At 44.6% G+C, this 12826-nt stretch overlaps 1 protein-coding gene across 2 annotated transcripts in view; it reads left to right on the plus strand.

The window, feature by feature from the left end:
• The window catches only part of LOC119655648 (bcl-2-related ovarian killer protein homolog B), a 31564-nt gene extending 23227 nt beyond the window's left edge, over positions 1-8337 (plus strand). For both annotated transcript variants that reach the window (XM_038061632.1, XM_038061630.1), the window contains 2 exons: positions 7351-7491; positions 7577-8337. In XM_038061632.1, coding sequence (XP_037917560.1) covers positions 7351-7491; positions 7577-8041 — 606 coding nt within the window. In that variant the 3' untranslated portion in view covers positions 8042-8337. The remainder of the gene's footprint in view (positions 1-7350; positions 7492-7576) is intronic.
• The last annotated feature ends 4489 nt before the right edge of the window (positions 8338-12826 follow it).

Below are 12826 nucleotides of genomic sequence, written 5' to 3' on the forward strand. Positions count from 1 at the left end.
AAAGATGTCATCATCCATTGAACTCCTCTAGCTCCTCCGGACAAGGCATCATAAAGAACATCACCGATTACAAGAAGAAATAATTTTGTCATGCGGTATACACTTCTGAATTCATTGCGTTCTGCGGCATTTTCCGTTTCCGTGACCAGCAATAGAAAATTCTCTCTTTTTACGTTGTCAAAGTTCGTGCGCGTCACAACCCCCATCAGGTCCCTCATTGACCCCACAACTTCCCTTGGGTCATCAGGAAGAATCTCGTCCTCCTCATAAGGGACTCTTTCTACGGTTTTTGAAGACGTTGCCGCAACATCTCGACCGAACGTAGTCTCTCTGAGTCAGTCAAGTATGATGTTCAGCACCACATCAACACTATTGGCTCTCCGATCGTTTCTAGACGCGCCCATTATCAAAGCTAAAGGTCGCATGGTATTTGCAGATTTTCAAACAGTTTTTTATCTTCGCCAATTCACATGATCCCTAAACGCAATAGCGAATGGAGATCTTGTGGCGACTACAGATGACCGCCCTTCTTCCACTCACTCCCGACTTTAAGCACTCTATTGCAAACTGCCATACTTTCTCGACCTTGGACTTAGTCAAGACATGCCGTTAAACCCCAGTAGTTTCCGAAGATATCTTGAAAATGGCAATATGCACACCTTTCGGTCTCTTCGAGTTCACTAGGATGACTTTTGGACTATGCAACTCGGCGCAAACCTTCCAGAGATTGATTCACTCTCCACTCTCCGTATATTTGGATTATCAGAGTCAGAGCATTTAGAGCACCTCGAGTACACTTTTCAACATCCCCTTGAGGCCGGTCTTGTACTCAGCGTTGAGAAATGCAAATTCCTACAATCGCAGGTGGGATTCCTCGGCCACCTAATTACACCTGGAGGCATCCAACCGGACCCAGTCAAAGTGCAAGCCATTTCGAGCTTTCCGAGTTGGTTCTTTTTAGTTTAGTTTAGTGGGGTTACCCACAGTTCCAAGCACGTAGACCAGTGTTAGGACCATTGTACTATCCCCCAAGATCAACTGTTCAACGGCGTGTCGCCTATGGCGTTCGCAGGCTTTCGCGAATCTGAGAATATTCTCCAGAGACAGAGAATATGCTAATTCTGCATATGTAATGCTGGCACATGGCCGAGACCATCACTCCAATTTTTTCCATGTGGTAGTTTAAGGGGCAGTGTCCCGTTACAAGCATTACTACAGTTTTTCATGTCTCATTTCTTAGGGGATAACAAAAATACCACGCTCCTTCACAAAGATTTTCGCCTGCAGGCAGAAGTTCTAATTTCTCCATGCGGCTACGTGAATCCCTTTAATTTCCTCCTTCAGAGTGGACTTGACAGTGGCTTTGATTCTGGCCCCACCACTACCAGAGAACCTTGGTGAGCCAGTCTGTCAGCTTACTCATTACCAGCAATGTTTGAGTACTCTGGCACCCATATCAGGAATGTTTCGTTCAGTCGTCCAATTTCTACCCCAGCTGGCTTGATATGTCGTTGCTGTGTAGCGCTGATAATGCTGTCCAACTGTCGGAACAGATTCGTATGATGCATTCGCTCCATTTTTATCGCAAATATTCTCGATCGGTTTTCCATGACTGATCCGTCGGCGGAGATTATTAAGTCTGTAATCCAACCATTCTTCTCTTTTGGTGATTACGTCGGAGTATGTCTTTTCGAAGATGAATTTCCAGCTGGACGCATGTCCGTATGATGGTGAACCAAATCAGCAAGCCGTTGAGCTTCTTTTCCAAACAGCTGAACCACACTGAATGGACAACGCTTATAATCTTGAATTATTAGTCCCGCATCTCAGAATTAAATATTTTCGACATTCCGTTGATGCAGGCCGTTCAGAGTGTCGACAAACCATAAGATACCCACTTTTGCTTTGAAACAAAACCCCGATAAAGCGTCCCCTCACCAATTTCGGTACATAGCCTACAACAGCCTGTCTACATCGGACAGCCAACATATGTCCGGTAACTTAGTTGCTGGTGCTTTGTCTCGGATCTATGAGATCAACATCCTAGCCGCATTCAATTTTTCGACAATCGCCGTAGCCCAGAAGGATGCTGCAGTTCTTCAGAGCCTTCAGTGGGACTCAAAATACAAGTTTAAGGAGTTCCCATCTTCAGCCCACCGCCTACTGCAAGATCTCCGAAAAGCATCTAGGCCATATATTCCGTCCAGATATATTCCATCCGCCTTCCGTAAGGAAGTGTTTCGCTCGGTGCACGTTTTTGCGCACTCCGAATAATGAACCGGCCAGTCTCCAGCATATATGTCTAGTGGTCCATGATCAAGGACCTGAAGTCTTGGGCAGAGAGTGCATCGCATTACAAAGGTGTAAGGTCACTAGGCATTCTAAGAAGGTGTATTCCCAAACCGCCTTCACACCATATAGCTCGACACTGTATTCAATTTGCGTGAGTACAAGGCCTTAATGGCCAGAATGGCTACGTTACGCTTGGGGCTCGGATTATGTCCCGACAGGCTTCCAGCAGCGCCAGTACCTTCACTTGGAATACACTGGCGAAACCTGGGAAACCGTGCGACTCAGATATACTGTGTGAATGCGAGAAAATTCCCGCACTGAATCCACAGACCATCTTTGATTCGTTGCTGAAGAATACTCTGTTATAACCTTGCAACTTGCCACCGGTCTCCCACTCTGTCCTGGTTGGAAAGTTCACAGCAAAGTTTCTTGTGAAGTTCAGCTTGTGTGTGACATAGTTCGCTGAAAATGCCTGGATTTCCCTAGGTACTTCGTCTAGGATGTTACTATGGCCGTAGGGCCTCGCTGTCCAGCATCCGGATTCACGTAGTCTAACGACACTGCATGCTACAACGTATTCAATGGGGAAGTTTAGGGGAGAGAGTGCAGGAGTACATTGAGAGCATCTGCCGGGCTGGACTGCAGAGTCCCGGTAGCACCTGCACACGCGATTCTTTGAAACCTATTAACCTTCGTTCTATTGTACTTTTTGCTCAAAGCCTGCCACCATACAATGGAGCCGTATGTTAGGATGGGACGCGCCAAAGCAGTTTTATGTTCAATCTCCAATTTAACTTCCGATCTAGGATTAAACCCTGATACTTTACATTCGAGAAAAAAAACAATCTTTGTTCGTTCAGCCCCCCGGTAGGTGGAATTTGGGTATCTTATCTTATCTTGTGGTGAATAGCGCCAGTTCCATTTTGATTGAGTTTTTCTCCCGATGCTCCTTTCACTATTTCACTCATAGTGGAGGGAAACATCCTGACACTAACATCGGCAAGTGGTCGGCATACGCCAGCACCTTCACCCCGCTAGTTTCCAATATTCGGAAAATCTCGTCCATCACTATTAACCGGAGCAATGAAGAGATGTCCCCCACCCTGAGGGGTGCCTCTGTTTATAGTTCTGGTCAAATGGCTGCCTCCCACATCCAATTGCATTCTCCTGGTTCTTAGCATGGATATTATCCAATGCGTAAGACACCCCTCCAATCGAATACTGGTCGAAGCTTTCTTAGTGGCCTTGGTGCTAATATTGTTGAATGCTGCCTCTATATCCAGGAAGGCAGCTAGAGTATACTGCTTGAACTGCAGTGATCGCTCAGTCGTACCAATTACCTCCTGGATAGCGGTTTCTGTGAATTTGCCTTTGAGGTGGACGTGCTGAGACTTATCTCATCATAATCGTCCTTAATTGGATGTTCAGGACGCGCTAGGGTCTTCAGAGCGATTGGTCGAAAGTCCTTCGCAGACTTATGGCTGCGTCTGCTCGCTTCCGTTGCCCTGTTCGCTATGTTAACCACGCGTGCGCGATGTCTGTGGTATGTAGTCCAAAGAGATACAGCTCTGGTAAATCTCGACAAGCCTCGGCACAACCCTTCCCTGCTACTTCTGCAACATGACTGTCATTATGCCATCTGGCTCCGGAGATTTACATATATATAGAGAACCTGTTTATAACCCAGCCGATCTTATCCCCGGTAATTATCGATTTGATAGTCTCAGACGCCTGAGGCGTCTTCATACCCCCAAAACAAGGCTCTGATTCACAGTCCTCTTCGTTGGCGGGGAAGTGCGTCTGAACCAGCGGCTCCACGGTTTCACCAGAAGGTTCCGTTCAGGAGCCTTCCTACTTTTTTAGAAAGGATGGGCTCCTACGTTATCCAACTAATCCAGTTCTCCAGTCTAAAAATCTTTTTGTCTATTGGTAGAATGATATCAAGGAACTCCTCTCAACTGTCACAATTATCCGAGCCGGGAGAAGGGAAAGTTGGAGTACTGCCCCTGTTACACACCAATACATTTGTATTGATAGTAAAATCCAAGAACGATTCTCCTCTTTCGTTAATTTCCGAGCTGCCCCAAAGTATATGCCTTGCATTGACGTCGCAACCTATCAACAGGTTGGCCTTTTTTGCTGATTTGATGGTCGTCAAATGGCACAGTTCGTCTGGTGGAGCTGATTGCTCGGGAGTCATGTCTGCCTCCGCCTGTTCCAGTTTGACCACGACTAGGTCGCTGGAGCTCAGGTCCGGGTACAGAAAAGCGTACAGACTCTTCCTCGTGAGGATACATGCTCTATGTCTGCCTGGCTGTGAGATAAATTATAATATTTGCTTTGGATCCCTATGATGGTCCGGTCGCCCCCGATTCAGGGCTTCTGTACTAATACCATGTCGATATCTTCTTCAAGGAGGAAGACAAGCAGATTAGCCGAGACACATTTCGAGTACTGCATATTTATCTGTGCTACCCTCAGCATGATAAACAGTTCCCGTTGAACCGTCCATTCTCACCTCCTCCAACAGCTCGTTTGCGTCGTTGACAGGATTCAGGCCGTCGTCCGGTTTTGCAGAACGAAACACTTTCACGTTTGCGTTCCAGAGTGCAAATCGCACTTTATAGTCTATCATTTGCAGTGCCTGTGGCAACTCTCCGTTTATACGGAGCAGGAAAGGTTGGCTGTTTGTCTGGGGTTCCGCCTCCTTGATTACTACCCAGTCATCCATGAGAATCCTGTGGTTTTTAAAGGGGAGGGATTGGATGAGCTTGTCCTTGTCCATGCGCACTTTCGGCAACCAGATGCGAGTGAGCGGTCTTCTGGGAATCTCATCGTAGGGGATAACCTTGAGACTTACGCCCTCCTAGGCATCGCTGATCTTAGCTACGCACAAACCGAGAAAGCCCCTGGAAAGTGCTCGCAAATTATAACGTACAACCCACGAACCCCATGAGAGAAATCAAAGCAAGGGATGGATTCGGTGTGTTCGGCTTTGGGGTCCAGGAGATGCTCACTGACTATCTCCGACAACCTGGCCTCAACGTTGGTGCACACCTCCAGCGCTAGTTTGCCGCTAGCGAAATTGCCATCCCGGCCACGTCGCTGAAGGATTTCGCAGTTTGTGGCTCGTCGGCTGACTGTTGTTGCTTACCTGTCTGCAGAAGTTGCTTAGCGTCCGAGCCCTTGTACATTCTGCTCCGCTTGCGTTTTTGTTCAACCTCATCTTGAGTTCAATTGTGTTTCAAAGTGGGTTACCCTTCTGCTTGTCTGCCAGTCCTTAGCTACTATATTCTTCAATAATCACCTGGTATTTAACGAGGTCCTTTTCACCCCGCTGTTTAACAGTATCGGCCTCCTTATTCTTAGCAATCTTACTGAGAATATGTATAGGCTTCTGGTACTGACTCTTGAGCAGGACTCCAATGAACTTTCGCTCCTTAGCTGGTTTCCGATAACCGATATTCTTGTCGGTCTTTGCTTTTGAAGGGGCCTCCGATGCCGACTACTTCGTGTTAGGAGTACTAAAGCTGGTATCCGCTACACCCAGCTGTGGATTCCAAGTGGGCGGTCCCTGCAGTTGCGTTTCAACACAGTGACGCTACGGCTGGCCCCGATTGTACTGCTCTCCTAGCTGGATGCCAGCCACCCGTCCTCCAATGATGCGCCTGGCATCGCAACTTCTTCTTCTATCGTCGATTTTTTGTTTTTATTAAGTCTATGCCTTGAATCCACGAGTAGTCCGGGAAGAATGTCCACCCTGGTTAGCTAGGCCACTAGGGTAAGGATCTTATTTGAAAGTGAAGTTACCAAAAGTATTCAGAGTTCGCATACTAAAGAACAAGCTCCCCATTGGCCACGCAGCCATCGACGTATGCTGTTCCACCTTGGCTTGGGGTCCTATTAGCACCTTCTCCAGTGCAGGTAGAAAGATCCACGGACTGTTACTTCGACTCACGCCCGCCGTCACATCCACTTGCCCCTAACACATGACCAGCAGTTAAACAGATCCTCGTCAGTTGGATGAACTTACTTTCAGCCCGACCCCCCACATCCTTGGCTCGTACGAAGGCGGTCTCCAGCGTCCACCACGAGGAGGGCGTGTGAGTACTTGGCGAATTATGCAACCTTAACTTGAAGCATAATCAGACCAGGCCGCCGAGCTTATTTCAGTTAGAGAACCACGCGGCTAAGAGTTCGCCATTTTTTGTCCCTAATCGTTGCGAGTGAGGATGATCTAGATAAAAAAATCTGTTCGGGGCTAAATTTATGGTAGAAAGAGAAAACGTGAAAGATCCTGTCTCAAATGAAGCGACGGCATAGATCATAGCTTCAAACAGCTGTCAGAGATATCGAATTGGTGAGCCCGAGCGCAGAAACGGGTACTTTTGAATTCCTTATTAAGGAAAGCCTAGACCAGCCTCCGGTTGTTGCTCCGTTGATGACAATGAAGCTAAGTGACAAGCATCAGGCACCGGGTTGCAGGACTCGTCTAAAAGATTTGATTCATGGAGTCCTCTGTGTTTTTTTTTAAACAAATTGCCAGCGAACATACCACCTACTATATTTCTTTGCATTCGCTGCCCTATACACGTTTCAGACGATCACTTCAAATTCATTTTGTACCACGTACAATTCGTCTATGATCTCTATAATAAAAATATAGATGCCCATCACTCTGAAATCTTTGAAATTTCCCAGTGTTTAAGTTTTAATTATGTTCCATTCAGCGCTTTTTATTGAAGCTTATATTTAACTTCCTACTTGCTCTTTCAAATCAGGTGTTGTCTATCCAGAACTCACTAGAAATTTCCCAGAATAATTTTTCATGTATTCATGCTCCCAGGGTAGCCAATTAACACATTCTTACGACCAGAGTTCATATCGATAAATCTCCCAAATTATGTAAATACTTCATTTTTCACACCCCCATTTATTTAATTGCTTCGTTTGCTTCTAGTTCATTAGCTTTTTGTTAAAAATATTCGATCAGTAATAAAAAATTCTAGGTGAATGTAAACTTGTGTGTGCAACAATTTAAAGACCACCTACTTTCAGGGAAAATGTTTATGCGGACAATATATTCGAGCGCGTCTTCGCCGCGCTGGAGTCTTAAATCGGAAAGTAATACAAAGATTACGTGCAATTTTAGAGCCTTCATCTAATGTAGTTTACGAAGTGTACCCGGCCCTGAATTCCGTGAGTATTTCTCCCTTGATGTGGATTTTGTAATAGCAGATTGGGGAGCAGAAGCATAACTAACAGGTTTTCCTCCATATTTCAGATGGGCGAAGAAATTGAACGCCTCCATCCTCGTCTCTATACAAACGTATCTCGTCAGCTATCAAGCGCTCCATTCGGGGAACTTCAGGATGGCGACACAGCGCCGATGCTACTCAATCTGGTTGCCAAAGAATTATTTAAAACGAACATTACTTGGGGTAAAATCATATCTGTATTCTCAGTATGTGGAGGCTTCGCCATAGACTGTGTTCGCCAGGGTCACTACGATTACCTGCAATATCTCATCGATGGAATGTCGGAAATAATTGAAGAAGATCTCGTCCATTGGCTGGCCGATAATGGTGGCTGGTTAGGCTTATTGAAACACATACGACCGCCCGAAACGAAATATTCATTTCTTGGTTGGCTTACGATGTTCGTGGTTGTATCGTCGGCAATATATTTAGTAACGAACATAATGAGACACATCGGATGCCATGTATATTCGTTTTTATTTCATAAATGACTGTAGTTTAGTGGATACTTTTACGCCTATCGTTTAAATTTCCTTTTGATCATGCTGTTCTCAAGTTTTCCCATTTCTTCGTAAGCAATGCGTCACAAGTACTTCAACAATTTTCATGTAGAGTTATAGTTGCAGAGGGATAGATGTTAAAATATATTTTTGTAATTGCTTTGGTTAATCTGAATGGCAGTGCCAACTTTTAATTATTGTTGAAACATTTTATTGTTAATACTTTATAACTTTGTATTTATTTTCATACTTTAAGTTTTGAGAAATACATGAATATTTTTAATATATTTCACTTGCAACGGAAAAACAATGAGTACATCCTGTGACGGCAACGGTGGTATAGTTTTTTTTAACGAAACGAGTAAAATGTGGTTGGCATTTACCTCTTGGTGGGGTGTAGCGCGTCAATCACACCTATGCACCATCGGTCGCGGTTACCTGAAATACGCTTCAGCTCCCGCCACGGTTTCGATACCACCGCCGGGAGAAACCACACTTCCAATATGTGCAAATTGATCAACGCTTTCCGTGCTCTAAGAACCTTGTTTTTGCTGGTGTTTATTTTCAGTCCAACTCTAATTGCCTCTCTTTCAAAATTCGGAGCCATTTGGCCAAGGATCATGACCCGGCGACAGAGCAAACAGATGTAGTAGAGGTGCGCAAAACATTACATTAGTAGGTAATGTGATATCATATCATTTTTTGAAAAAGGTGATATTACAAACTAACACCACAAACATCACTTTTCATCACCTTAACCGTACATATGATGTTAAACTATCAACATTAAATATTAACTTTCGGATAGTACCATAGTACCAAACATTAGTTACTACTAGAACAATTTGCCATGCATTTATTACGACCAAAACGTAAGGGATACAACAGCACCAAATAAGTATCATTGAAGAAGGAACGAACCTTTCATGCAAGAGGAGAAAAAAAACAAAGGTCCCATAAGGGTATAAGTAATAGATGTGAAAATATACATGCAAAGAACAGGAAATCGTGACTTTTGCGAACGAGCATTACTTTACTGAGATGTTATCTTTGCTGAGCCTAATTAAATTTTGCGTATCACACTCAAAACAAAATCACGTTTTCACTTCAAAGCCGGCTGAGGGAACAAATTCGCAACTGATAGTCGATATCAACACTCGATAATCGTCTCGGCCACTTGTACCAGGATATATTACGTAAACCAATGCCGTAAGCAGCCGCCGACATTTATTCTAATCCGTAACTTTACAATCTATAACTATAAGCGAAGAATCTCCATTCTCATTTGCGCATACACCCCAAAATCATTTTCTAACTAAAAACCAGCTCGCAATCAGCCCAAAAGCCAACCCGAAGTCAACCTATAGCAAGCCCAAAGCCAACCAGAAAACAGCCCAAAATCCAGCCCAAAACAACTGCCGCCGCGATTTGTACTACCAAGAGCACTAACGTTAATTGTTGTTATATTACAACATCACTTTTATAATGAGATGATGCTAGATAATGCGATGATGCTTGGTAATGGGATGGTGCTACCTAATGGGATGATGCTAGATAATGCTATGATGTTAGATAATGCGATGATGCTAGATAATGCGATGATGCTTGGTAATGCGGTGATACCTCGTGATGCGGTAATGGGAGGTGATGGTTCAGTGCTTGTGACAAGATACAACCCTGGCGGACTCCGCTTTGGACCTCAAAATCCTCTGAGATCTTACCCCGGTGCAGCATTTGGCGCCATTATATGTCACTCTGTAATAGCTATAAGTTTCTCCGAAATGCACCTCCTACGTAGAGAATCCTAGATACACTCCCTGTTCATGCAATCAATCCACAAACCTCTCACCATTATCGTTACGCTTCCCCATCACATGCCCAAGCAAGGCATTCAGATCACCCATCACAATCATAATGTCAGTTTTAGAAAGCCTTCCCTGAACCGCTCGTAGAAAGCATTCTATTCCACAATATCGGGAGTCTCCGTTGATTTATACCATTGTACAATTGCGACCAAGATCTAGCAATCAGAAGCCTGCTAGAAGCCGTCAGAAACAACCCGACACCGGATTCGCGTCTGCTATCACTTGGCTTTCCAGAGTACAAACGCACATTGCCGCAAGAGGAAGAGGAGTACTCTCTAAAGTTCCACCATCTTATTTCGCTAAGGCCCACAATTCTAGCTTATGCCGTTGGAATTCTGGCTGTAGTTGGGGAAAGTGAGCTTTCTGAGGATTCTAGCTACCTTTATCGTTGTCACATTGCAAAAACAAAGATGAAAGTAAGTGAACTCTCCAAGAGGTAGGTAAGAAGTCACAGCCGTCGAGTCCATCCGCGACTTTGGGAAATCAAGTCTGGACGAAGGCAGAATGAGAAGACAGAAGCCTCATTAAGTTCCACTCCAATGGAAAGACTGCACCCAGTGTCTATACCGCGGTCAGCCTGAAACAATTGTACAGCAACTCCTTTAATGAGAGGAACGGGGAATCTGAGTACGGGCGGCCTGTCGATGACACTGTTGCTTAAATTTCAAGAAAACGAGAGCAGAAGGCTCGGCAGAAGGAAACTTCAGCTGCAAAGGAAAGGGAACTACAGGCTTGCCTCTCAGAAGTTTTTCTTCCGCCTCAAGGGGAAAAAAGGAAGAAAAGGAAACGGGTATTGGTGAACACAACTAGTCTAATACCGGTGTATGAAAACAGGTCCATGCAATCCGGACACCGTGAAACTGGAAAGGCTTCCAGTCGGCAACAACGGAAGGCACTGCGAAAAAAGGCGAAATTTCTTGATAATGAGGACATGGGCGTTGCTGCACGAGCAAGTGTGATGATATCCAGAGAAATCGAACGAAAGAAAGCGAAACTTTCCGCGGAAGGTGAGAACAAGTTGGTAACCTTGGTGTAATCCACACTTGATGCAGCAGATGCTTCAGTAAGTGGCGGTTTTCGTATTAGACTACACTTACTTTACATGCATAAAAATTAGTCAAATTGACATGCAGCATGCCGAGCCTCTTCCTAACTACTGGCAGCAAGGCTGGGAAAGTTGCAGGACTGTCCTTATATATTTCTGGTACAAAAACCATGGCTTAGTTTTAGCAAAATCTATGGTATTGGATTAGTAAACTAGGATCTTTTTCGATGAGGGGTGCTCGAAACCGAGAGCTATGTCCTGATGTTAAAATGGCGCGCCGATGCAATAACTATGAAATCTAGTAGTATATACAGGATCAAGTGACCTTGAACCTTTAATAGGTTGTGATGCGAAAACTTACCACATTTGCTGAGAGAGTAACAATGCAATCGTAGAGGACGGGGGGATTTAAAGAAGAAGAGAAGTAATTGACCTAAAAATCTGTTTTTAGAATTGAGACTGGCGAGCGCTAGATGAAATCACATTCTCAGATCATTGTTACTTAGAATCTCAATCTAGTCTATTTATTGCTGACGAACACTTTGTAATACAAAGACAGAATCCTGGGAAGACGGATTGGACAAAGTTCAATGGACTTCTGGGCATCAAAATTCCTAGGCGACTAATTCCCTTGGCGATAGAAGATCAATTGAAAACTGTAAATCGTACACTTTTCATCATCATCAACGGCGCAATAACCGGTATCCGGTCTAGGCCTGCCTTAATAAGGAACTCCAGACACCCCGGTTTTGCGCCGAGGTCCACCAATTCTATATCTCTAAAAGCTGTTTGGCGTCCTGACCTACGCCATCGCTCCATCTCAGGCAAGGTCTGCATCGTCTTTTTTTCTACCATAGATATTGCCCTTATAGAATTTCCAGGCTGGATTATCCTCATCCATATGGATTAAGTGACCCATCCACCGAAACCTGTTGAGCCGTATTTTATCCACAACCAGATGGTCATCGTATCGCTCACATATTTCGTCGTTATGTAGGCTACGGAATCGTCCATCCTCATGTAGGGGGCCAGAAATTCTTCGGAGGATTCTTCTCTCGAACGCGGCCAAGAGTTCGCAATTTTTCTTGCTAAGAACCCAAGTCTCCGAGGAATACATGAAGACTGGCAAGATCATAGTCTTGTACAGTACAGTAAAAGCTTTGACCCTATAGTGCGCAGATTTCATCATCGTAGCTGTTATCGGTTGTGATTTTCGACCCTAGACAGGAGAAATTATCAACGGTCTCAAAGTTGTATTCTCCTATCTTTATTCTTCCCATTTGACCAGTGCGGTTTGATGTTGTTGGTTGGCTGGTTTTCGGTGCGTTGCTACCATATATACAGGGTGCGGCAGCATAACTTCCTTTTTTAAAATGCGCGCCACTCAGTTAGTTGATGTCATAGCGGACACAGTAGATCTACTATAGGCAGTACCCTTACAAAAATGACCCCACTTGCAAAAGTGCTTGCAGAAGCTTATCTGTACACATCAGAGACGCTAAACAAGGAAAAAGCATAATCTTCGTCAAATCGTATTGGTAAGAGAGAGCTCGGCGAGCTTTTGCTATTCTGGTACTACGGCGTGCTCACCCATATAGCAAAAAGTTGTTTCACGTATTCACTTATACATAAGCAAAAACTTGCCAATCTCACCAATACATTGGCAAGTCCGGGCGGTATGTCAAACACAGCTGATCGGGTTTTCGGTACATCTCGCTCATGCTCAAGGGCAAAACAATTTGAAATCGTGTGTACTCGCACTGATTTCCTCCCTTGAGGGGCAAGGGGGAGTGAGGTAGCTGTCTAGTATCTAACTGTGATAGCGGAGCGCTAGTGGTCTCGTTCAAGAGGGGATACTTTAAAGTT

Source organism: Hermetia illucens, chromosome 4 (assembly GCF_905115235.1).
Source record: "Hermetia illucens chromosome 4, iHerIll2.2.curated.20191125, whole genome shotgun sequence".
In the NCBI taxonomy this organism is placed as follows: Eukaryota; Metazoa; Arthropoda; class Insecta; order Diptera; family Stratiomyidae; genus Hermetia; species Hermetia illucens.